Here is a 27,682-nt window from a genome sequence, read left to right as displayed (position 1 = left end):
ATTCCAGAGCAGTTTACAGGGAGACTCGAGTGTTGGGTTTTGTCTGTTTTCATTTAAATCTCTCAACCCTTTACTGCCAGGTACTTGTCAGCTGTCTGGTGTTACACTTGTAGGAACTGGCTTTGATGCAAGATATCCAGACTTGCTTGTTGTGAGCAGCCCTAATTACTGAAAGACAACCTCACTCAACATTATTGATTGTGTTATTTATTTTATCCTTTAACTAATTTGGAGGGGATTTAAATTATAGTGTGTAACGGAGTCTCGCATCAGTTTGTGAAATGATCGAAGTGTAGATTGATGAGTCACGTCTCTGAGCATGGCTTATCATCAGTGCAGTCTCATCTGTACTGACTTGTGTCCATTTGCATGAAATTAATATTTTTAACTTTTTAAAAAGGAGAAAAAACAAAGTCAGCATTTGGGGCTAAAGGAGTTCATGGTAGGTCAAATCACATCATCGCTCACGACCCAAGATCAACTTATACATATCACAGACTTTCTCATGTAATTTGCATTATTTTTAAATATGATATCATTAAAATGTCACCTTTTTAAGTTTAAGTATCAACAACTAAACATGTTGGTTTCAGATATTTTATGAAGTGGTATTAAAGTTTTTAAACCATCTTGTCCTAGCCAGGCCTGAAATTCTCTATAATACTTAAAAAAAAATAAATGTGTTCATGCACAAGCACTGCACTTGCATTTGTGTTTTGCAGTAGCTTCCTCAGGCCCTCTCATTAGCTCCATGTTAAATCAGCTGAGAGCTGCCTCTCTGACTGTGGGGAGGGACATTAGAAAACTGCTGTGAAAACATCCTGTTGTTTTCATAAAATGTGGGAATTGTAGTTCTTGAGAGCTTCTTGTTTTCCTCTGAGCATGGAACGGTTCATAAATCTGGCTTTCATATTAATCCCTGTCTTTAGTTTGGTATGCTAAGATGTCAAACCTTTCCTAGGTTTGACTTGTTGTTATGAAGTTCTACATGTCTTTTCTTAGTTTAATGCTAGTGTAGACTTTTCTGCAAATGTTCCAAGTTTCACCTTAAGTCCTCTGTGGTGACTGCCAGTACAATACCTACAGGGGTTTCTAAGCAGCCCTGCAGTTTAGAGATTTAGGTGGTGCCTGTCTTTGATTTTTGTAATTTAAAAAGATTTTGTCTTCAAAGAAATCCTTTCGCGTTAAGGCCTTTGATTGCTAAATCTTGCACAGCACAAATACCAAAGACCAGAGGCAAAGTGCCGTGTGTAGTTTCATGACTAAAACTGTGTGTTTTAGTCAGACAACCATGAAAGCAGAAAAGCAAATGTGCACTCGTCAGATTTTAGAAAAGCATGTATATGCATGATCCTCTTTATAAATCCCAGTGATCTTGTACTTAGTGCAAATTTCTCAAACTATTTATAGCAAATGAGACCACATTAAAGAATAGTAGTAGCATTGTTTTTGCACCAACATCATCTTATAAAAGCACTGTATAATTTTAATTTCACATTAGTAATTAGCAATTTATATCCACAAAACCTGAAGTATGCATATGTTATGAGATCATGTTGCCTAGCAACCACCTATCACCATACAAACAATAGCCTGGGTATAATAAGAAGACTCAGGAGGGAGCAAATGTCTCAGCTAATTTTTCATCTCCATCTTATCAAGCTTGACATTCTTAAGAAAATGTGTACACGTGGTCGAAAGAACACATGCAGTCCACACATTCTTACGTCTCATTGAGTTTATGTGTCGGGGGAAAATGTAAACAAATAGTTTTTATCCATACAAATTGTTTAGAAAGCGGGCCCCAGGTGTACAAACTCCTGCTTTGTTATTTAGTTACTATTAAATAATTGATCTTGACACATTCAGCCTAAATGGATAATTACTTTAATCTTTGCCATGAAATGTTTGGCCTCTTGTTATTGGGAGAGTTGTGACTTGGCTTTAACAAAAAACACAAAAAAAAGAACTTGCGCTCATGTCTCAGATTTTCCGTTAAACCAGGGTAGCGTAAAACTGAAACTGTCCAAGGGTGAACATATTAATGTCAAAAATATCTTTTTATTTGATTTATTAGGCCCTATGTCTCTATTGTTTGCTTGATTGTTGTGTGTGGAGTGAAGCCATAACTGTAGAAATCAACGCTGTTTACATTCCTTCAACGTCAAAACAGCGGAATCTCCCAGAAAGTTGCTCTTTCCACAAAATAATGGATACCAGACTTGACTCCACCTGCCAGCGATTAGGCCTGTATAGTTTGCAATGCATTTTTTTTTTTTTTGGTGCGGTGACAGTGATTAGTTATATTAAATAATTATACAGAAAGCGTTGGAGGGTGTGGATCTGATTAACTACAACTATTATGTCTATTTTCTCAAATTAATACAATCAAGTCTGTTGCTTTAAGTTAGTGTCACATTATTTGTACCATATTTTCAAAAATACACCAGAGGACATAATCCATTGCAAAATGTGAACTGTGCTCAGGGCCTTTGACTCTTTTTTTCAGCTGTGATGGCTTTACAGTACACATTGCTGGAAGGGAGTAGCATTGCATTGTCCTTGTGTAACCTGGGTAGGAACAAAACAATGGATCGAATGCATTTGAGAAATGGAAGTCTCTTTGGTATGAGTCTGGAATTGTATATACTGGTAAAATGTATTTTAAAGTCTGGATATATTGTGTTTTTCAGCTCTCATGCAAATATTCATTTGATTTGTCCCAAGGAAAGCTGATAATTTAAATTGGTTTTCTCTGTTGGTAGAAAATAATAGGGTTCTTGGTTATCTAAGTACTGAGGCATGAGTTGTGCAGTTTTGTTTCGTTCGTGTGTGTGTGTGTGTGTGTGTGTGTGTGTGTGTGTGTGTGTGTGTGTGTGTGTGTGTGTGTGTGTGTGTGTGTGTGTGTGTGTGTGTGTGTGTGTGTGTGTGTGTGTGTGTGTGTGTGTGTGTGTGTGTGTGTGTGTGTGTGTGTGTGTGTGTGTGTGTGTGTGTGTGTGTGTGTGTGTGTGTTGAAAGGCCTGTCAGTTCTTTGAAAAACAGGGCAAAGCTAAACCCAAAGGATCTCTCTGGTCATCATTTTCCCTTCTAATTTTATGTTATTGGCAAATCATCACATGAATGTTTTGAAGCAGAGAGGGTGAATTTATTGGTTTTCTGAATTTTAAGTCTCAAACTCAACAATAATGGGTGCAAATTCCATTCACTGCATTAAAACATAGAAAATAATCCCGGTCTTTCATAGGGCAGTAGAGGCAGCCTTTCAGTCACTTAATGTTCATGTGAGGAGTTTTCTTTTTGATGAGGCTGGTATTTTATTCTAATCAGTAGTGATTGATTTTAAAAAATAAGTGCATCCCTTAGAAATTGGAAGAGATTTGACCATCTTTGACGCAGTACCTAAAGATAACAACAAAAACATTGATGCATGTAATGTTCTTCCAAAAAACAATACTTCACTGGGATTCTTTAACTAGGCCACCCTGTGTTTCTTCTTCTTTTTTAAGCACATCCTTGGTGGATTTACTCCTGAGCTAAGGATTATTACCCCATTGATATTTCCGCTGCATGTTCGGCTTCAAACAGATGTCTTCACATTTATCTTCAAGTAATGTTTTATATGAATTCATAGTTGACTCAGGGACTGCAAGCAGCCCTCTATCTACGAGGCTGCGAGGCAACCTAAACCATAACATTTAGACATCCGTGCTTCACAGTTGGTATGAAAAGCCTTCTTTGATGTTCACCAAACATATGGCTGTTGCCGTTTTATTTAGATGGCACATTTAATTACACATTAGCTCTATTTCCTTAACATAAAAGATAAAAACATAAAAATCTATGTAGGTCTACTGTGCCTTAAGGCAAAACAACAAAAACACATGTAATGTTATAGTAGCCAAGCAACCCTTTGATTCTTCTGTGTAGAGCCCATCACTCCAAAAAGCTGTGGCTTTTGCTTTTGTGGTCACTGACAAAAAAAGAATTTTGCTTTGTTCTTTTTGGGCTTTTGGACAGCAAATTCTGTTTTCCTGTCACACATCCCATTCAGGTCAAATTTGTGCTATCTGTTTGTAGACACACAAACACACACCATAAGTTTGTAAGTTTTACCTGCAGATCCTCAAAAGTTGATTCTTTTCATCTGGATGTAGTGTTTTTCAGCTTTGATCAGTAGTTGTTGATCAGTGGTCATGAGAATTTGCATATTAATGACCTCCCAGCCCAGTGTTTGCTTACCTGGATGATTGAGCATGCATCAAGACGTTACCTGCAGATCCTGTTATCTAATCTCCCTCCTCCCCCCCCCGCCCCTCGAGAGCTCTTTGCTTTAAATTTGCAAAGAGCTGTCAAGACCAAGGCATCCTTTTTCCGAATCCCACCTCCAAAGCTGCTACAACTACCTTTTTTTTTTTTTTTTCTCTCTCTCAAATGAGTTATAAAAAATGATATACACTGAAACTCATCAAACAGTCTGTCTCTGCCCTGGGTTCTCCCACGGCCAGTTTACACATATGGCAACAGGATGTTTTGCTTTTTGCACATGGCTCATGTTTTCAATCTTGTTCCATACCAAATTCCATTTAGCTCCTCCACATTTATGCCAAGATGGAGTTGGAGTCTTTGTATTACTTTTTTGCTTTTGCAAGTTATCAGTGAAACAAATTTAATTTTCCTCACTTCAGTTTAGTTTGTGTACTGCTAATTCATAACAGTGGCTTCAAGGCACTACGACGACTTCTTCACATTTCTTTCCCATTTGGTTCATTCATTTAAAAATGCATTGTCTTATTTGAATACTTTAACATGTGAAAATGTCATACAGTTGACCAAGAATTTGACTTGTTTAAAATCAGTGAGTGGATAGGTATTTGATGTTTTCCTGCTTCTTCGAGCATTTTTTGCAACTTTACCACCTTATTTGGCTACATGGAGCCAAATATAATCACATCACCTCCTTCACTCCAGTGGGATTACAACACAGATTCCAACATAGAAAATTATTACCAAGTAGAATAATATTGTAAGTTACCTTTTGGTTGGCTTAACCTGTACTTGTGTCACTATTTTGCCTCATATAGGCAAGATAAGAGGAGATGAGATGATAAAAGAGCAGCTGGTCTGCTCTGCTAGACAGTTTTTTGTTGCTTTTTTTTTTTCAGTAAACATGGGGAAAACTGACGCTGCTGCTTTCTTTTTGGTTTGTCTTAGTTCTTACAGGAAGTGACACGTAACTGTATCTCAAATTAACACTGCTGACTTTTTATGCTTTATCAGTTGTTTATCATGGGGGGGAAATCCTATGGGGTATACCCTGGGCAGGTCACCAGTCTATCGCAGGGATAACACAGAGGGGGAAAAACACCAACCATTTACATCTCAATTTAGAATTACCAATTAACCTAACCCATGCATGCCTTTGAGAGGTAACCACACACACAAAAAAACAACTGGCTGGCAGGATTTAAACCCAGGACTTTCTTTGTGTGAGGAACGATGCTAACCACTACACCACCACAGTGCCCGTCTTAAAAATCCTCGCTGGCATACATGACAGTTACAAAATTAAAGTATATGATGTGAGATAAAGTAAAGCAAAAAAAAGTTTGCATTTAGGAAGCAGCGGCCAAGTATTTTGCGTGTTTTACCTGGCATATACCTTATCTAAAGAATCAAATACTGATTTGTAAAATATTTGCATTTCCAAAATTAATACAAATTACAAGAGAAATTAGATCAATGCAAAACAGCTTTTAGTCCATACCAGTGTTTACAGCTCGTTGCAGGCCCCCGCCATCCTGTTCACCCTTATTAGTCTCGTCTGTTATCAGATTAAGCACAACAGAATGCTGACGCTGTCATTACGAGCATCCGCTATCAGAGGCTCTTAAAGCAGCTGAAGAGACATCCAGCATTGATTCAACAAGATGCTTATTTTCCCTTTCGTGACAGTTGTTAATGCTGTTGTTGCATAAGAGTGTTAACAGCTGGAATTTTTTTCCGATCGGTTTCCAAAGCAGGAAGAATGGTCGTGGATATAAGCTTGCTTAAATTCAGGCTCTCCAGATTCAGACTGACAAGTTTCTAATCCACTTTTTTTTTTTTATGCTTTTGGATGGAATGATGAGCTAATATTCATGTTATCAGTGTACTGGGGTGGTGAAAAGGATGCAGTGCTTAGTGAATTTTAATTATCTGTCTTTCTTTTAAAGTGTGGTGTGGATAGGAAAGCTTCAACAATGCTTTCCACACCCAAATTTCACAGTGGGGTTATCATCGTATAATACTGTTTGCACTGTGTACAATCTGTAGTGGGCTTTTTTCTTCTGTTTTTTAAATGGACCAGCTTTTATAGGTTTGAGGGAATTTTACATAAAACTCAACAGGGCTCAGAGGGCATTCACCATATGGTTGCTTTTCTTTTCTTTTTCTTTTTTTTTTACAGCTGCATTTAGTTGCATTTATGTTCTTGATTCATTATAACTTATCATGAATGATTACCATTATGGTTTTCTAAAGCCCAACAGTCCAGACAGTGATATTTACTGTGTGATAAGTTTACCATTCATTTTTTTAGTTATTGAATTTGGTTCTAATGTTCAAAACTGCAAAGTCACTTTTTGGATACACTATACTTCAGCTGTCCATTCAGAAATAAATGTTGAAATGTTTCAGACACTTTTTTGTCATCATTGCACCGAGGTCAGCGTTTTTGACTGAGCTATAAGTCACTGAGCTACCACTGCAGATGTTTCTGACCCAGATTTACACAGACTGCAGCAGATCCATCTTGAGAACGTTGGCTGAAATGCATCATTAAACCTTCCCTGTATTCCCAAATGACAGAGGAACATGAGAATTCTCCTTGGATAGGAGATATGTATTTTGCATTAACAGAACTGCCACAGCTTGGAGGACTTGCAGATGTGCTGGAGAGACTTCAGGCCTGACTTGCTCTGGTGGTTGGCTCTGTGCTTCTCTCCTGCTTACTGTATCAGCTGAGGGAGTTTCTTGGCATTTTCACCTGCTTGGAAATTTACTTTAACTCAAACACCACTGCTTTTCTAAGTCCTTAGTCTGTTTACATGCAATGTTTGGGAATTTTAAAGTTTTCATGTACCGTTTCCAAGGCCAGCCATTTACAGTATGCTGACAGACAAAATTCGTAAGTGTGAACATTATTTTAAGAAGTGCAAAACCAACATCAGTTGATCCAAGTGTGGTATGAAATGCTCCATTAATGGCTACTGTAAAATGCCCAAATATTTTCACTGTATCCATCAATTTGTTACACGGAAGCTGTGTCCAATCTCTAGGATTATAGAAAATTGCTTGGAACATTTTTATACCGTTCTTGCAAATCAGCAGTATCGCTATGCACGCCAAACACAATATGCAAAGAAATGGAGATCCACCATAAACACTTCACTGAGTGAAGATACGGTAACATTTTGAGGACTGGATAATCTGTGTGTGATTTGGCTGTGTTTGGTTGGATTGTACATTTAAAAACTGAGTGACTCTGTGTGGTTTTGATGAATTTGTTTTTCTCTTTCCTCTGTCTCACTCTAGCTGCCTCTGAGGGGAGAGTCAACGGTGGGGAGGATTTCTTTCAGAAGGTGAGTGTGTAGTCTGCACTTGGATAATGTTTGCTTTGTCTCTGGGTTGTGTTCAAGCCCACTGAGCAGCACTTCTCTCGTTGGTAATGGAGCAGATGTCAGGTGCTCCTTCAGTCAGTCCTAATTACAAATGTAAACAAATAAAAACAATGGAACTACACTGACGTTAAACCACTCCAGGGCTCTGATACTATAACACAGCTGACACAACACTGGGTGGGTAGGTGGGGTGGGGGGGGGGCTTTCTCAGTTACATAATGTACCATAATATACCAGCTTATCTGAAGTTTAAAAACACTAATCCGGCCAAGCAGTGCATCACTGACTTTTCTGTGTGAGCAATTTAATGAAATGTCCTCAAGCTTCACTACATTCAATAAAATGAGGATTTGCCTCAGTGAGTTTAAATATTCCTGAATGGGTGACAACTTGCTCACATTCTCGTACTGGTACTTGGGGAACAGTCAAGTGTGACACTGTAGCCGTATAGCTCAGTTCTTTATTAATTAATGCTCTTTCATACAAGTGCAATTGTTTATTAATTGCAAACCCTCAAGTGAAACCATTTCTGAGTATTCAGTAATGTGACTTTCTCCTGGTTTTATTTCTGCAACCTATCCTGACAAGGGCTTGGCACTGTAAACTTAATCGCCATGAAAAATTGATAAAAGACTAATCAAAGTAGACTGAGTTGGTCACGTTACTGAGATACAGTATGGTGCAAAAGTTTTGAGCCACCCCTAATTTCAGACTTTCTTGCACTCTGTTAGCAGTAGAACCACGAAGGGGGTCATTTTCACTCCTTGGAATTTAAAAAAAAATTCTTTAAATTGGTTAAAATGAAACAAATAGTGAATTTTCAGATGTGTGAAATAAAAATGAAAAAATAATAAATAAATAAACATAACCATTTATACCTGGAACAAATGAGGAGGTAATTTAGACCCAATAGAAATTAATGTGAAACAATATCGTACATGCCAGGTTGCCCAGCAACATTTACTGTTTATACTCATTTTGATATGAAGCCTGCTATAACCTAAATCACATCTAGTGAGATGTCATTAATCAATAAATGTATAGGGGGACTATAGTTGGATAAAAGAGTAGTAGTTACTGCAGGGCCAAATGTGTCATGTATGGGATTTTGAGCTGAAGCAGAGCCACTCAGAGCGCGGAGTGTGTGACCGAACGTGTGGAGAACCAGGCGAGTTGTTGGCTTCATAGAGCAGCAGGGGAACTGCAGCTGAACTGAGCAGAGAGTCCAGAGTGTGGGGAACAAATTGCGCAAATAAAGAGTGAAATCAAGAGCAGAAAAGTTTTGGAGCTGAGGAGGTGAATATCTACAGACTGAGGCGGAGCAGTGAGGACGCTGGATGAGAGGCTACAGGTCCAGTGATTAGAGGCAGTTGTGGATGAGATGTTAAACTTTCACTGTTAACTGTTGATAATGTGTTCACGCATCAACAAATCACACCAACACTTGCCTCTAGCGGCTTTGTGATATTTAATGAAATTATCTAAATCATTTATCAAACCAACAAAAACTCTTAAATCTTAGGCTTTTTACAGTCGGATCTTGCTTAATTTTCAACTAATTTATCTAATTTTGGCAGCATAACATCTTCAAGAAATGACATTGCCATTGCTGCTGTTGTTTCAGGACGAGGTCAAAATTCCCCTTTGTGGTGGTTTTAGGCACTCTGGTATCTTGGCGTGGTCTTGGCTTTCTGAAGGCCTGAACGTTTTTTGGTTTTTGTTTTGTTTGTTTTTGACATTAGCTACTTTTTCACTCATTTTTAGTCCAGTATTTGAACCTGAGAATTTATAGAGGAATCTTCTTTTGTTCATGCTTCACAGAGGATTTACGATTCTTTGGTGATTAGCACTGTTGCTTCACAGTAAGAAGTCCAGAGTTCGACTCCACCACCTAACTGGTGTGTGACGTTTGTATGTTCTCCCCGTTCTCTCGGGGTACCCCAGCTTCCTCCCACAGTCCAAAGACATGCAGTTAGTTGGGTTAGGTAATGCGAATGCTTGTCTGTCTCTCTGTGTTAGCCCTGCGTGAGGCTGGCGATCTGTCCAGGGTGTACCCGGCTCTCAACCTATGGTAGCTGGGATAGGCTACAGCGCCCCTGCGACCCTGACAGGGATAAGCAGAAGAGAATGGCTGTATGGATGTTAAATCTACACAGTGGCTACATTCTAACCATAAACCAGTACGAAATGCTACACCATAACCTATGATGTAACTGTAAACTCCCTGGAAAATTAACTAGATTGGGCGTTGACACAGCCCTCAATTATTGTCGCTGCTGCTTTTTGTCCTGCAGTTTTTGATTATCAGTGAGAGAGTAATAATCATAGCCTCAATATAAGGACTCACAGATGTCAGCTAATTCCTGGAGGGAGATTGCCCAAACTATTGGAATGGATGTGAGGGAATGTACAAAGACACGGAAAAACGTGAGGGACACATGTGTTTGCTTCCAAAAAATGAAAGACCACAACAAAGACTGGGGACACTAACATATAACGAACAACTTAGCAAAGAACCAATTTTAAATTGCATCTTTAGGCATTTTGGTACTAGTAGCCTCTCACAAAAACATGTAAATTGTTCCCACTTCTTTAGCTGAATTTATAAAAAATGCTAAAGATAAGGTGATTCCCAACAAGCAGTCATCCAAAAGCTTGGCATATCTCTCCACTGTATTGTTAATTAAAGATGAGGGAACTGGACAAAGGAAGGACAAAAGAAGTGGCTAGGAAAAATCTAAAGAGACGTGATAGAGGACCTGATGGATGCATGTGGACCATCAGTAGATAAATCTACTATTTGTTGAAGCCCTATCAGAAATGTCTCAGGAAATGGGTGGTTGTCAAAAAGGAAGAGAAATGGTGATAAGGCTGCTATATGCCACATTATGCTAGAACAGTATAGGATTATCCTGACAGGGATTGGGGGGAAAAAAGGCAGCCAACATCCAAAAAAGAGCTTTGAACGTCCTTTAATAAGCCCAGAAAACTTTTTGTTAAGACTCTTTGCATAAATTATAAGAAAGCTTACCTAAACCAAAGGCAATCATACCCAATATTGACTTTAAAGCTCATTACAATTGCACCAATAATTGCAACAACTGTCCCTTCTAAGTCAATTGTTTATATGCATGATTTACTCTTTGTCCTCCTCATGTTAAGAATGATATAAAATGATATTAAAAGTAATTAAAATAAAACAAAATTCTTCTTCTCCTTTGTCTATTGATCAACAATTCACAATACTAAAACTTTAGCTTACGGCTTAAATTTATAGATTTTCCATAACCTGTCTGCATGCATATGTCACAAGAGAAAAGACGGTGCAGATGCTGACTAAGATCACAACATTGTGTGTTGGGCAAAGCTGTGTTTCAACTCATGTTTTGGGAGTAAAAATTGTCTGTTATCAGACCGTATAACATTAGTCATTGCGACAAAGCATTTATAGCTTTTTATTTTTCTAAAAAAAAACTTTGGGGTTTTTGTCTTTTCCATCTGTGCTTCAGTTTTAAAAGCAGCAGATCAACAGTCTTGCGTGTAAAGATCTGATGTTCCTAAGGTCTTGGCAGAGTGGTGCCTTTAGCCTTGAAGTGAATGCGACTTTTCCAAAGGGGTGTTTTAGCAACTTGAAGTGCAAGACTGAGTTCTTTGTGTAAAACTACCTATATAAGCTTTAAGCATTAAATTGCACAATGACGTTTTATGCAGGCAAGTTGGGAAGAAAATAATTAACCGAGAAACTGCGAAGTGAGTTTTAATACAGTCAAAGTTAAAACCTGAAGCATCATCTGCAGATGCGGAGAGGTCGCACTTGGCCTCTCAGTTATTAGACGCATTGCATGAAATGAATAGTGAGGCTTCTGCAACACACTGTATCATTACTGTGTTTTATAGTCAGCTGGTGTTAAAAAAAAAAAACAAAACACCAAATGCTGTACATAACTATGATTAATGGAGTGGTATGTCGATTTGTGTAGCATTTGAGTCGGTATCATAAATGAAACTGTCTCAAACATAATCGAGATTGCTCATTGCATACAGTCTAATCACACTGACAACAGTGAAACTTAACAGTTGACCCAAATTGAATTTTCATGTCAGATCTTACAAAGTATCTCAGTAGTATATTGTGGTTTCCTTAATTTATCTCAAGTGGATTGATTTTTGTTTAAAACTCAGCTTCCTCATTATATTAAATCTCCCTCTATACTATGTTAATGGGCTGTAATGAAATAAATGATGGACAGCGGTTTGCTTTAGCATTCCTCCTTTGTCTATTTTCCGTATTTGGTTTTGGAGGTTAGGAATCCGAGTTCAATGTCAAAGAAGGAGGCAATTTAACTGTCCCTGAAGCAGTTTTCAAAAACCAAGTAATGCAAACCAGGCGCCTTAAGATTTCCCTCGTCGGAATTTTAACAAGGACTCTCGATATAATGCACTCTAGCTCTTCCTTCACTTCTTTTGGCTTGGATAGAACAGCAGTGTTTAGGATATGCAGTCTAGATGTCTACCTCAAAGCAGGTCTGGCAAAATACGCCTGGTGGTGTATTGACTTTGCCAGCCATGACTTTAAAAGTCCTTGACTTGAATATTGTCACAGCTTGTTCAAAGAAACAGTGGTTACCAGAGGTTAAATTGACAATTAAAAATTAGTGTGCAGCTGTTTGAGTTGGCAGTCTGCTAAGAAGCAGTAAAGTGCTAAAGTCATGTTTTTATTGTAGAATTTCCCTTTGGACAGCTCTGTATAGTTTCCCCTCTGATAGCGTGATCACCATACATGCCCAATTTGAGTCGGGAAAATAAACACACAGTGTAACTGTGGATTGTTGAAAGAAAATGGATGAGGTGTGTGAAATACCTTGAAGTTGATGAAAATGGAAACTCTTAGTTGGACCGCTTCCTGCCCTTCCAACACACCCATGAACCGCACACACTCAGTGGGACTAATAAGGTACATGCGAAGAAAGTCTCTCCCACACATAAGAAAGCATATAGTCATTTTTGACGCACACATTCTTACACTTTGGGTGTTGGGAATTAGATTTTGTAGTTGCCTCAGCAGTTGAGATTTTTAGCGTTCAGTCTCTGGCAAGAGCAGCACAAAATGATCCACCCCCGCACTTTCTTCCCAGGCCTGCCTGCTGCAGTTGATCAAACCCTCTTACTCACTGTCTGCTGGACTTCCTTTGAGCTCAGAGCAACTTTTTGTCATGGAGTCCAAAACAGCCCACCCTCTTCATGTTGTCAATAAAATGGTAGAAAAGATGGCAGACAGAGTTGGACAACAGGAGGGTGCACCAGCCGTGAAGTTAGCCATGTAAAGTTCCCTGCAGCTCCTGTGAGGGAATCTTACCAGCTATGTCCCTCTTCTCTTTTCAGCCTGTTTTTGGCATCACTCACTCATGTTTTTCCCCTCTCTCACGTCTCTTTCTGCCTCTTCCCTGCTGTTGTTCCAATGTTATTAGGTCTTTGCACTCTATTAATCCATTAATGTTTCCTTGTTATCATTCTGGTGTAAGCAGGGGATTTCTCTCCAAATAATGTTCTTGATTGTTTAACAAAAAGCGTGCGTCAGTGAACAGTTCATCATATTGTTATGCAGTAAAACTTTTGCGCTGTAAACTGTTGGGAGTGTTGCGTCATTATAAGCTCTATGGAGAGGTGTGTAGAGGTTGAGTCGTGGGGCAACCAAAGACGATAACACCACGCACCACAGAAGAGCTTTGAGTGGATTTGAGTTGAGAGATGCCTTTTGAACCTCTATCCAGTTCCTCCCCAGTCCTGCTTCTGTCTCCATCCCAGAGGTTGTGGTTCTCTAAATAATGCCAAGCAGGATATTTAAGTGCCAGTGTTCTCTACATCTGATGCCAGATGTAATTCATTTCATTTACACTGACGCATTTTGTATTCCGCTGCGCTGACAAGGAAAAAACATGAAAAATTAAGACTGTCAGGGTGAAATATTTGGTTGGCATACGTCTGTGAGACGCTGAAATAACTAGGTCAGTATGAGTGGCATCAAAACGTACATAAACAAATGTTTGTGTTCAGTCAAGCAGTTTGAATTATCGTGCGTCATCCATTAAAGTGTGTATGTGTGTATGTGCTGCAACTTAGCACTCTGTTAACATGAACTCAGCTATGACTGTTGAGCCTCACGGGAACGGTTCAGTCAGTGCTGTCATCTTCGAGCTCTGCTGTTTTCTCAGTCTCGCAACTCTGACACCTCCCCCCAGAAACCCTCTGTCATCCCCGCAAACACACACACACACACACTCAATCGCACATATTCCAGCTGAATCAACAGCTGCACCATTGCAGCGAGATCCAGGAAACATCCCTCTACACTGTCGACTGCTGCTGTGCAATACATGCTAACGCAGTCACGTGTTTTAAATGGATGTGCCATATTTGAGGACATTTACTTAATGATATCCTGTGTTATGTTACGCACACATCTGCACGCACAGCTGCAAACCACCAAGAGCTGATCATGTCAAGGTCGTGCCATGAAATGTTGTTGGAGCCACAGTCATTTTTGTATTCATTTCAGAAAGGCTAGGGTGGCAGAATAGAGTGGCTGGAATGGTAAATATATAGGTTACTTAATTTGTGCAAATATCTTGACCCATTTGAGAGGCATTTGCTAGCCCCTTCATAAATAAACACCATCCACCCTTTAAAATGGTGTGTGGTCTGCCAGAAATCAGTCCCATCTGCAGGACCCTGCCAAGAACAGCAACACTGGACAGGAAACAGGTTTCTCTGAACAAAGCCCTTTTTACAGAAAAAGTTAGGGTATAAGCCATAATGTCTTTTTTTTTTTTTTAATCATAAGCCTTGTACTTTGCTTATTTTCTGTGCTCCATTGTAGTTTCTGCATAGCTTTAAGAGAGTGAAAAGTACATTTCCATTTACAGTGTCATTTTACTCGCTATCAGTCATCTGGCTTTAGTTCCACCATTGCCACTGCAGTTTCTGTTACCTCTGGGAGCTTGCTGCAGTCTTATGTTTCTTTCATATGTGCTTTTAAATTAAACGCCTTCATGACAAATCCAGACACGCATGTCATTGCCACAGGAGAGTGATTTGTAAGAGCAGAAGTTACCAAAAAAACTTTTAAAATTAAAGGAAAAAGTAACGGGAGAATTTCTCTTTATCGCCGGGAACAGAATGTCCTTTGATGCTGCTTGTGATGCATCCAACTGGTGTGAGCATGTGACTTCAGACTGCGAAGAAAAGTTTGCATTCAGCTACAGGGGTGTTTGTGATTTATTGTCCTTTCTCACATATACCAGACGTCAGTGGGTGGGTGTCATGTTGTAGATTAGCTGCTTGTGCCCGAGGCTAGTTTGAAACTCACTAACATAAAACTTGTCAGATTTTGGTTTCAGGCTTGAATTACACTCTGTGTAAAACCATTTTGAGTGAATACATGGATAATGTTGTTGCAGCACTTGTAAAAAATACTGCGTCAAAGAGGAATGGGGAGGTCGCCAGTAAGACGGTAATGGCTGATCATTAGCAGCATGCTAAAGGCCGGATCTGTTTCCAGCTTATCCCTTTAATGATACCAGAATAAATTCCTTACAGAAATAGTTGAGCAAGATTATCTGAGAGGAATTTGCCTTTATTTTCATTGCACAACATGTACATTGCACTCAGTAGACACTGCAAGTAATCGCAGAATCACGAGAAGGATAAATCACAAGGAGGACTGAAAGCTTAATTTTTTTACCCTTAGATGATGATAATTCCAAAAAGATATGCAACTTGGGTCAAGAGTTTAAGAGGGAGGGAAGAATATAACGATACATCAGTAAGTTTTTATTGAGTTTTTCTTTTTTTGTTTTTCTTGAGGAATGCAGAAACTTGTGAGAAGAAACTTTACTTACCTTTAAAAGGAGCCTATAAAATAAACCCATAGATGCCATTGCTTAATAAAAGTTAAAATTCTGACTTCAGGGTACTAGGTTTTCACAGTTTTATGTATGAAGATGGGGTGTAGGAAATAAGTGAGGCCTGAAAGGGGCCGTCAATCTTCATCGGCTTAGAATATACAGCTCGGCTGTAGCGTAAAGCGAAACACACATCAAGTCTTCAGAAGCTGGCTCTCTGTTTTACAGGTGTGTGTGAGACTGGCTGTGGGTAAGCTGTCAAACTTTGTTGTTAATCATTTCAAGAAAAACCCTTCAACATGTAGAAAAGCAGACGAAGGAGTTTATGAGCTTCCCTTTCTGATTTGTGCCTCGGTTAGCAATACAAGCTGTACTTTTGTCTTAAAAAAAAAAAGAAGTGGCAGATATAATTTAATAATCTTTGAGGGGACAATGAAAGCTGTGAATAGTTGTAGCAGTACTAATAAGCCTAACATCTAATTTGACTAGGGAGCACTGATGGATCTTAATGCACCCTTTCTCCCATTTGAATTACAATATGTGGCTTATGGCTTAATGCACTGGACCACTAAGGAATATTAAGTGGCAGCCCCTGCTCATGTAATGTGTTGAAGCGGGCCTCTGGTGCTTGATCACGTAGCTGTAACAGAGAATTTCATATCTTCTCCATCCCGAAAACACAAACCCCTGGAAACTATTAAAACAAACATAAGACCACGGGACATTTCTGAAAACAAGGATGGAGCACATTGAGGACAAAGCCATTAGGAGACAGAGAGAGCACATCTGATTTTCTTTCTTTCTTTTTTTTTCTTTTTTCCCCCCCTCCATTAATATCAAGTACTTCTCACGACTGGCAGTTCAAAAGGCAGCCAGTATAGGCCACGCAAGGTGAACTTCCTCCTGGTGGGGAAAAAAATAGGAGTGAATGCTGGCAGCCTCTTGATAGCTCATTATACTTTCTTTTGCTACCTGCTGTCCCCCCTTCTCCAGTGATATATATACATCGATCATCATACATTGATATTGCCTATTTTCCACGCTTGCTGCCAAAACAGCCTTCATCCGTTAATGCATGGACATAATCAGGGACTTCTGAGGGTACCCTAGTGCTGTCTGCCACCACAACATTAGCAGAGGAATTTTTTGCTTTATTGGCATGTTCCTAAGGAGTTTTTATGGAGTCGTAGGATGCATTAGCCTACTTATGCAATTGTCTATTTGTCTACTAGGTGCATGTCAAAGTAGCATTCATTTGAATGCCAGGACCAAAGGATTGCTAATATTCCGTTGTAACAAAAATATCACTGTTATTCCCTTTCACCATGAGTGTTTTTCTTGTTATAGCTGACCAGTCCTGTATACAGATTTGTCAAGGGGCATGTTATGCATTGCAAAGCCAAGTTTAATCTGTGTGTGTGGGGGGGGGGCGTTGATCAGAATCAGAGCAGTTTTTAATTGAACTTAGTCACAACTCCTTGTGTTTTCAAAAGTCAATCAAATTAGTGCTTGCTAATACAGCTGATCTAATTAAAATCTCCAAAAATCCACATAGTGTCTCACAGTGATCTAATATATATAGTAATAGTATAATTAGAAATAAATCTGAAAAACAAATTTACAAACTTAGAAGTTTAGTTCAGTATGTTGCTGTAAAGCTATTGTCGTTACTGCCAAGACAGAAGTCTCAAAGTTCTAATTTAGTAGTTTGGGTTTTTTTTTTGGTCTGCTAATACACAACCAGTACTGATATCTGTGAAAATCTAATGCCAGCTCTCCTTCATTCTGTTTCAGATCATGGATGAGACCCAAACGCAGATTGCCTGGCCTTCTAAACTGAAAATTGGAGCAAAGTCGAAAAAAGGTGAGGTTTCCCCCATTTTTATACTAAACTCTTCCTATACTGTTGCTTGTGTGTAACTTACTTTGGGGAGGGGTTAATGTTGAGCCTATAGGATGTATGGATATGATGAACTCTATATGTTAACTTTGTTTTGGTTCTCCATCTGAAAAAACAAACCCAAAAAAGGTTAATGGTTATGAGTCAGTTTGTTGTAACCAGAAAAATCTTTGCAAACTCAGTGGGGTCGGATGGACAAAAAAGGGAGTATTTTAAGATTGCACTAGCATTGGTTATTAAAAATTTAATTGAAAAGCTTGAAAAGATGAAAGCATCGCATGTTTTCTGTCCCTCGCAAGGCAGTAACCTCATCTTCATGGAGGAATTTTTTTTCAAATTTTTGCTGTGGAGGTGGAGGGGTGGGAGTTGCTTGCCCACGCATTTATTGCCGAAGTTGTTCCAGCGCTCTGTTACCAATAAAACATTATCACGGTTATTTAAAGCTCTTCCGGGAGGGAGTGAGGCCAGGATTGAGGAGAGGGGAGGGCGACGAGTTGGTGCAGCAGTGCCCACTTTGGCAGTTCTCCTGAGGAAAACAATGCGCATCTTCAAGCCAGATGTGCAATCCAGTGACATTATGTAACTTCCTCAGTCATTCTTTACGGATAAAAAGTTGATGCAAACACATCAGAATATTAAACACTTTTCCCTCTGGCTGTTTAATCAGCTGTAGGCTCTACGCAGTTCATTCGCACACAACCATCCATTCACCCCAAGTATTAGTTCATTCAGAAAACCTGCCTTAGACGGCACCTGGGAATGATGATTTTAAGTTTTTGGCGCATGATGTTAGATTATCCCCCAGTGTTGCGTAAACCGAAAGCAGCAGAGTGGAAGAGTGTTAGATAATCACTTGGTTATCTTATGCATTTTTTGGGGGGGGGTGAAACTGCCCATCTGCTTTAACCACCTGGATCCTGGAATTGAGGGAAGAGGAAGGGACAACAAAGCAAAATAGAGTTCATTTCACTTTCCACATCACCCATTCTGTAAACTTCAGGAAACAAAGAAAACACAGATGTTTATCCACCTTCTACTGAACACAAAATTAGTCCAACACAAAACTCACCTGCTCTGCCCTCGACAGAAGATGACGGAGCAGATTATGTTCCGTTATTTTTATCTAAAATCACACTCTTTAATAGCATTAGCTTTCCTTGTTTTCCTGGAATTTTCATGTGCAGTCTGGAATTGATTACACTCGGTGGGATAGCAGCAGATGTGAGGGGATATGTATGTTTTGTAACCTCTGCGTATGCCGGGCCACACTTCATCAAAATGCCAGCTCCGCTGTTTCATTCATCACCTGCAGCTAGCCATCTCTACCGCCTGCATAGGTGCGATAAGGCAACTTGGTAGCCTCTGGGACAAGCCGTCATCAGCGCCCAGCCTGCAGTTTATCATAACAAGGAGCCATATCGCTCATGCACAAGACATGTACGTGTAGCAATTTAAGGACACCGGAGTGGTCAGTGTTGGTTTATTGGCGTCTCAAAAAGTCTCATTTGTTTGTTTTTTTTCATTATGGATAATTATTTTAATGCTACTCCCAGTTGCCAGTTGTGTTTCACTGTTTCCGCAGATGTTTTGAATGAGGAACGCTAAGCCAACAGGATTTTAATTCTCTTCATTTGTGTGGTATTTTCTAATGCAGTCCTTCGCTGGAAAAATGCTTCAGCTTTGCCAGGCCAGAGCTCTGGGTCAAAAGGTTTCTTCTCTGTCAAGTGGAACTCTGTAAAAAATCTGTGCGACTGAAAACACTCACCTTTCGCAGCTACAGGTCTACCCGTGTTTTTGTTTGTTTTCATAGGTGTTGTGCGTGCCAAATTAGGACTTAAGGTGTTCTTTTTTTATATATATATATTCAACAATCATTCATCAAATAAAAAATGTGGGGTGGGGGGGTGGAGAAAAAGCACAGAGCACACACCACTTCAAAAATGCGGGGGTGTTCTGCATCACGACTGCGGCACTCATTTAGGCTGGCTAATGTTTGCCAGATGTGCTGTGCAGGTTGGAGTGGGGACACTGAAAGGGCCGTACTCCCTCTAACGGTTACAGGAGGAAGTTGAGTGATTTCTGTTGTTCACAACAGCTGAATGATGGGAAAATTCCCTGGAACGGTGCTGAGGTTGTGATAGATCTCTGACCACTCTTTGTGCTCGTTTTTTTTTTCTTTGTTTTGTTTTCCTGTCTGACTTCAGCTTTTTTTTTTCTTTTTCTTTTTTTTGTGAGTTCTTAACCCTCAAACAGTCTGTGAGCTGTTGTTCCTCCCTCCTGTGATGCAGCATCTTTTGGAGTCTTGAGGTTGTCCGACCCTTTTGGCACCTTTAACAAGATCTGTGCTTGTTTGTTGATGCATATCAAACTAATAACATTTGCTTCCTTTGTAAATACAAAAAAGAAACTACCCTGACTGTTTTTCTTTTCTATGCTTCTCATATCTGACCCATGCAGGATTTTTCACTCCTAAGCTCCTTGGAAGACTAAACGCGCTAGCATGAGTTTCTCTAAGGTCCCGGTGACTTTGTAACAATAAATCTGCTTCAACGAGTCCTGTCTGAGGACTATACTGTGCATCTGTGATCCTGTGTTTATGTGTGCATGGTTAGAAGTGTTCCTGGAAGGGGGCTTTGTGGACTTCCTGCTGCTCGGTACAGTTAACACGTGGGCGATGGACCGTGGACGTGTAGTGCATGAATGTGTGCACGTGAACACACTCACACATATTTGTGTTTTTGCGTTTGCATTCTCCAGGGGTCCTGCATGCAGCAGTGCCAGATGTATTCTTACCCAATGCTACACAGACCAAACCATTAGCTGTCAAAGGTTTAGCTATGCAGTGTTTGTGCTGAGAAGCTGAGGCGGCACAGTTTATTCACTGCTTGGACATTTCTTGCATGATCTTTTTGTGGTTGCTGAGTGTATTTACTCAGAAATTTTAAATGCTTCAAAGTGGTGCGTTTATCACTAGTTTGCATTTGGGTAAACACTACTGGGTCTTGGAGTGACTGCTAATAAACACCAGATACAGACAGTGATCTGTGTTCAACAGTGTTTGAGAAAGAAGTTGAAGGAGGATGACAGAATAAGGTTCAGGAAAGAGAAGGGGAGGGTGTCTGTCTTCTATTTAGGCGAAATTGCAGCTCAAGATTTTGTTTTTTTGTTTTTTAACAGCTCATAGTTTCTTGAGATTGCCTGAATGTAATTCCAGAGGTGCTCTTCTTCCCCAATCACCACATGCCATTTGCTTGCCAACAAAAATGAGACTCGGCAGATATAAAAGCGGCAATTACTGTCACACAGCTTTTGTCCGACGCACTGTAATTTGTTGACAAGTCGAGACATTTTGTGTCATATTTGGATTGAACTTGTCGCACTCTGCCTCTGCTCTTTGTCAGCACCAAGTCACGCACACACGTAGCATACTTCTACAGACGTTAAACACATGCCGTTCGCCTCGTTTTTAACGTCTGCCCGTCTCTTCTTTCCTTGCCAGATCCACACATCAAGGTGTGCGGGAAGAGGGAGAATGTAAGGGAAGCCAAAGACCGAATAATGTCTGTCCTCGATACAAAGGTAAAGAAAACACCTTTATCACAGTGATAAAAAAAAACTTCCTTTGTGTGTAAACAGGCAGCTCTCTCCCAGTCTTCTGTTTCCTGCTGAAGGTGTTTCTCGCTCATCTGTTATCAGGTTTATTTCACCTGAACTCTCCCACTGACCAAGTGACAGCAATCAACTTTAAACTAATCAATCCCACCACTCAAGTCTTGAGTTTCTCAGTTTTGCAGTGTGTGCATGCAGGCTTCGTTGCCATGACAGCACAAGAATTCACATAGTTGGGTGACTGGGCTCTAGCACACCCTAGGGGCAAGAAGTCGCTTGTGCACTTTGTACAGCAACACACATGGAAGAGCTGCACCCAACTGGCATTATTTATAGCATTTTATATGGTTTTGTCACGAAAAGACTTCTTTTTTTTTTTCCCTGGCACACACAGAATTATATCATAATTTTTATTTGCTTTATTCATTTTTTTAATAAACAGCATATTTTGTTGCTTTGATTCTGTTCTAAATGAGTGCAGCATGTGAGTGTGTTTTTTAAAGAGTGGAAAATTGTAAAAATAATGACTTTTCGACTGTTTAGATGGCGTAAAGGGGGACACATGTTCAACAGGCTTTTCAGTGAACCGGGATTTACAATCAGAGAAATAGCAGGGGAATCAGGGAATCTTGGACCTCTTTGTTGTTTAATATTGTAAGGTATTTACTTTACAGTGTCTTAAAATGCCTTGAATGTTGCTGGTAATTGGCAATCTATGAATACAACTAAAAGAAATTAAAACATTACCCAAAAAGCGAGAGGTCTATTAGCTTGTTTTTTTTGTTGAACACACAGTTGTACCTCAGGGAGACTATAAACTCCACAGTATGTACCAGATGGTTGCTTTACCCATGGGCCGGATGGGTGTATTTACTAGAAATATCTTTATTAGTGCAATGCTGTAAATGCTGTTTTGTTTTGTTTTTTCCTTTAGTTTATGTACAATGTTCTGTACTTTTCTCACCTCACTGATATTTTTCAAGGGTTATCGGTCATCTTCTCAACCCCTATCGCTCTTTCCTCTCATTAGAGTAACAGGGTGACTCTGAAGATGGATGTTTCCCACACAGAGCATTCACACGTTATTGGCAAAGGAGGCAACAACATCAAGAGGGTGATGGAGGAGACGGGGTGTCACATCCATTTCCCAGACTCTAACAGGAACAACCAGGCAGAGAAAAGCAACCAGGTTTGAACCTTTTCTTTAACGTCTTGGATCAGTGCACCGCATTCTGCTGCCCAGAGTGTTTCCTACCATCATCCCTTAAAAACGGATTTTCTTAGGTTTCAGGTTCTAAATAACTCTTTGATCTGTGTATGCAGCCCTCCAATCCATTTACTAGCTGCCACGGGGTCTCAGTCTGGACAGGTTGCAGAGAGTTGGTTCACTCGGGTGTTTTGATTGGCCAGCTCAGAGGAAGCCAGCATGTTTTGGCTGGCCTCACTAGAAGAGCACTAGGATCCTGCTGTAATTACCATTAAAGTATAGTAAGAGGAGTTGAGGAGAGGCCCAAGCATTAGATATCTGCTCTACAGTGTACCTGTGTATGAAAGAACTGACAAGTTCTTTATTTTCAAAGGTCTACTCACCTTACTCTTACGGTTTCTCTGTGGGCTTTGCATAAAACAGTTTGCACTTATTGCAGATGTAGATGGTTAAGCTACTCCCCTCAGAACTCTGTATCTTGTGCATTGCTCAATCCCCTCCAGTCTGATGATGCAAGTATGGGCTGATAAGCAGCAACACTCTCCTTTTAGGCCCTTTAAGCTGTGTCTGTTCTCCAGTTTCAAAAGCTTTCAGTCTGCAGCAGAGCCTTTGAGAGCGCAGGCATATTGACAGTACAGTTTTACTGATGAGCACACAGTACATTACTGTGAAACTCAATGAACGGGCTACTTTTGATTCTCAGTGAAGCTGATGAGATTCAGGATATTGTTGAATCACACTTAAGCAAAGCTTTTTTTTATGTTAAAATGTACAGTGCAAGTGTATATTTGAAGATTTTCGTCATGTAGCAGAGGTGAATTAGAGTGACTTGCTTTGTGTTGATTTAATTTTCTTTTTTTGACAGCAGCACTTAAAGTTTATATTTGTTTTGGTGCAGTAGCTCTGTGCCGTGCTTTAGGTCTTTCATGGCTAGCACTGCAGAGTCGTCTTTAGAGGGAGGAACGAGGATCAGAAAGGAAAAAGCTAATGAGATCATTTATCACCCTTTTCATTAGTCTTTAAATTAAGTTAATCTGGCCTCTCTTTTTGGTGGTTATGCTTAAAAATTACTTGGTTAAATTTGCAGGGTTGTTTTTACATTCACAGTGAATTGCATCATTGAGTCGAGCAGATTCATGACACGGTTCAAAACATTGCCTGCAAAGATGTCACAATTACATGAAACCGTATGCAAAGTACCTTAGTCTTGTATTTATCTTGGAGTGCGGGGGAACTGGATGACTGATTTACATCATTTACTTTTTATTATGAACAGGTGTCCATCGCAGGGCAGCCAGGAGGGGTGGAGGCAGCTCGAGTAAAAATAAGGGTAAGTTGGAATTCAGCCACGTTTGTCTTTGAGGGATACTCCACCCATAATTTTGAGTATCAAAGGCACATTCCCTGCAGACTGTTAAATTTGCACTTTTAACCTCCGTGGAGCAGACCGACTGTGCTCAGTTTACATTTCTGAAAGTTGCCGCTGATTTTAGTGCTGACCAGTTTCTTTAAGAATAGATTTCAGTGTTATTTTGTAGTGCAGAGTTCAGCCAGATTGGACTGTTTTTAACAGAAAGTCACAAGGCTACCTAATCCATCCCACTTGATGGTAGGATTGAGTTGTTGATTGGGAAATGTTGATTTCTCATGATGCAAAAAAATGGTGAGAATGAAGGATTCTGCTCAGCTGTACTAAGTAACAGCAACTGCAAGTATGAGTGTGTGTTTGAAACAGTGTATAACAAATAATAAGAGTATTGCCCTAAATTTACCTCCACCTATGCCACTTCCTGTTTTCTCTTTGCCTTTGGCTGCTCCACCTGAGTACATTTGACCTGGCAAAATTTCAGCTGGACTGCAGTATCCAAGTGTCCATGTCTTGTTCCTCTGGTCAACTTGGTCTCTCCAGCTTGTGTCATCTGAAATACTGTGCATACCAGCACCAGTATGTCCAGTACTATTCAATATTTACTTGACATGAAGTTAAAACAATTAAGGACAAAAGTTTAAGACAAGAAATAGTCACATAAATTAGATTTTTAAGAATATTCTAAAGAACATTTGAAAATGTGAAAATGATGACCATGCTCAAGAAAATGTCAGAATTAGGACAGTTGAGTCAAGTCGCCGACCTAATCCTTCAGTGGAAAAGCTCCAACCTTTACACTAGGTAAATATGTGGCCCAGGCATACACTTCGTCTAAGCTACAAGCACCATTCCCGACTTATTCCCAGTCCACTTCCCAAGAACAATTGTAAAATAAAAGCATGAGCAACACTCCCTCTGGCAAGTCATCTCAAACCCATTTTCTAGCATTTTTTCCATCTTCAGTTTCATTCTGACGGGAAGCCCAACCTTCAGCTTCATCTCTGAGAGCAAAAAGACCTCGTGTGCTTGTGTGACCTACTACATCTTTAGACTTTTACTGTATTTCAACACCACAGCAGTTGTCTAAAGTGAGCACATTCCTCCGCTATGAACTGACCAAAACTAACATGGCGATGTGTGCTTTTGAGAAAGACGGAGTGAGTGTGTGCTGGAGGGAAAAGACAGGAAGACAAGGTCACGCTGGATGTTGTTGCAGTGCGTATTGGCAAATGTCTGCATGCATATACCCATATCTCTCCATGTTTAATGGGTGTTTTCATAAGCAACAAATCAAATCCCAGATCATCTGCTTTCTTTGCTATGGATGAGGGGAAAAGAATAATCAAACCAAACCATACCAGTGTTGTACAAAGAAGTTTATAAGCTGCAAAGAACCACAAAGATTTTTGTGTCCTCAAGAGAAGACGCAGTCAGCGGACAAGTGAGCTGAATAATAAGAGTTTCCTCTCCTGTCTGTCAGCTTGGTTTGTTTCAGTGGAAACCTTGATGCTTACCTAGTCCTGGAATAGCCGAACATATTGTATGTGCTGTCAACAGTGTTATAAATTTAACATTCAATTAAAGGCAGCTGTCGATGAAAAAGTGTTATAGTTTGTGCTCGGGCATGATTAGTGATCAGACTACATGCGCCCACTTCTTACAGCAGATTAGGGCACGGTTCGCTTGACCGCACCGTGGCACAGAGCAGTCACGCTACTCAAACAGACGGGCACAGTACAGATCGCCTAGTGTGAGTAAACCTTTGCAGCTGGAAGCTTTCACAACTGAAAGCCTGAACATTGTATACATTTCATCTGGTCAGCGTTAGCTTCACACTGAAAATGTCAACGTACTTAAGATGTTTGCGTGGTATACCTGCGTCCTGTAGTCATCACCGACTTGGATTACATCTCACCAAACAGAATATTTACACAAAGGCTTGCACGGGCCATCAGAAGCTGTATCCCTGTTTGCCTGGAGACAAATCAATGACTTCATTTACTTTTGTTGACATCTTTTATAATGTGTTAAACTGCTACTGTAGTTACTTTATCTTGAGGTGGAGTTTCTCCCCTCTCAACACCTCGCCCTGTCCCGCCTCTCTTATCCCCTCTGAAAATATATCGAAGTGTCTACATTTTAATTTAGTTTTAGCCATTTGACTTTTTATATTGTTTATATTTTCATAATCTCCTCTCCCCAGTGCTCCTGTGGCTCATTTTTCCATTTCCAGCTCTGACAGTCTGCTATACTTCTTTGACTTGGTCAGAAAGTTGGATCAATATTAAAAAAAAATTCACAGTAGAGAGGGGGAAAAAAAGGGGGAAAAAAACGAACCATGATTAAGTTTTTCTGGTACCAAGTATTTTTGTTGCGCCTGTGTTTATCTTTTCAGTTTCACATCTGTAATTCTGGTTTGGATTCAACTCAAAAGTCAGAAGGTCCAGACAAAACAAGTCAGGTGTGTAAGCACACTCAGACTGATTATTGAAAGGCTAATCTTTTTTTTCCTACATTCGGTGCAGTCAGCAGATAATCCATCACCCTAGCTCTGTTAAAATCTAAAGGAAAACTGTCCTCCACGTTTTCTAAAGCCCACTAAGTGCCATAGCTTGTCTAATTTCTTAAAAGTTAATTCTTAAGATAACCTAAGATGCATTTCTGGGCTCACCCTCATCATCCAGTGCATGCTGAGTGGCATCGATCTTGAGGGAGGGGGACAAAAAGTGGACTCGACAGTTCTTTCAAATCTTTTTTTTTTTTTTAAAGTTGTGTTGAAATTGAAAAATTCCACAGTAAAATGCATGAGGTTAGAGAGTTTACCTCAGTTTTTTGTCCTCCTACATAACTCCTACAGTTATGGTTGCTAGTTCGACAGAGTACTATCTTCTGGGTGGGCATTAGACCACATCCTCCCCAGTCGTCTTCTAAAACCAGAAGTGGCTGGTTTGTTCCTGCATTAGCAATGCAGCTAAGGGAGAATCGTGTCCCTTAATCATTCAGACACACCGCAGTGGACCTACAAGGTCTGCTGTACTTCTGATGCCTTCTTGGGTGGAGATCTGTTTGACTCTGTAACAAGCCAGTTGTTGAGGTGATGGATTCTTGGGGGATTTAATGTGGCTTTCGGAGATGGAGCTGGCAGGTAGGTGATGAAAGGTCTAGCTAGTTGCTTTACCTCAAAGATATTTTCATTTTTCTTCATCCCTCACCCTTATGTCAGGACAAGTGAGGCCTTTGAACAGCACTTTCTGTTTGAATACATGTGAAACCCATATTTGCCAAGCTGTCCTTTTTGAAAAAAGCTGAACTCAGCTCCGCCGTGAAAATCAGACTATTCTTCATTCAGTTCTCGACTCCTGCTGGTCTGCTTGTCCTCCCTTGCATTTCCCTCAGTGCTGACCTAAATTTCTCGAGCCCTCGGAGAGCGAGTGCTGAAACGTGATATAAATGTAAGGCCAAGCGCATATGGGACTGATCAGGGATGCATTTCTTTGGTCAGAGCAATTCATGCTGCTTGCCCTTCACTGGCAGCCAAAACCATAGTGGCGCTCTGCCCAAGAGTCAGTGTTTGGATAAGTGTGTGTGTGTGTGTGTGTGTGTGTGTGTGTGTGTGTGTGTGTGTGTTCATTGTCTTTATGAGTGTGTACATGTGCATTCCCTTTAGTTTCTCTGTATAAGGGTGTGCCTGTGTGATTTATCTCTCTAGTATATGTAAGCATGTGTATGCATAAAGTAAAGTCTTCTTGTCAGCATCTATTTTCTTTGAATGAAGGCTGTGACACAAATGACAGGAACTGATATCTGTTGCTGGTCCTGTGGTTTTATTCAGTGACTTGATGTATGAGAATTAATGTATGAGAGTGAACAGGCCATGGACCACTAATGTTTTAAATTCTAAACCATAGTTGGACGTTTTTGTGTAGCCATAATGATAAAATGATGAAGAATTTTATTTATTCTTTTTTTTTTTTTTCAACTTTTTTTGACCCTGTAGCATTTTGCTGCTTGCAGACGTTGTCTTTTTTTCTTTTTTTT

The 27,682-nt window shown here is 39.9% G+C and overlaps 1 protein-coding gene across 1 annotated transcript in view; it reads left to right on the top strand.

Annotated features, from left to right (window-relative positions):
• LOC116322250 (protein bicaudal C homolog 1) overlaps window positions 1-27,682 on the top strand; it is a 57,608-nt gene that overhangs the window by 8,315 nt on the left and 21,611 nt on the right. The window contains exons 2-6 of the mRNA XM_039621819.1: window positions 7,573-7,619; window positions 17,354-17,423; window positions 20,959-21,038; window positions 22,099-22,257; window positions 23,552-23,605. Of these exons, the coding sequence (XP_039477753.1) occupies window positions 7,573-7,619; window positions 17,354-17,423; window positions 20,959-21,038; window positions 22,099-22,257; window positions 23,552-23,605 (410 nt within the window). The remainder of the gene's footprint in view (window positions 1-7,572; window positions 7,620-17,353; window positions 17,424-20,958; window positions 21,039-22,098; window positions 22,258-23,551; window positions 23,606-27,682) is intronic.

This window comes from Oreochromis aureus, linkage group 13 (assembly GCF_013358895.1).
Source record: "Oreochromis aureus strain Israel breed Guangdong linkage group 13, ZZ_aureus, whole genome shotgun sequence".
Taxonomy (NCBI): Eukaryota; Metazoa; Chordata; class Actinopteri; order Cichliformes; family Cichlidae; genus Oreochromis; species Oreochromis aureus.
The sequence above is the reverse complement of the archived record's forward strand: the minus strand, read 5'-3'. Positions and strand labels throughout refer to the sequence as shown.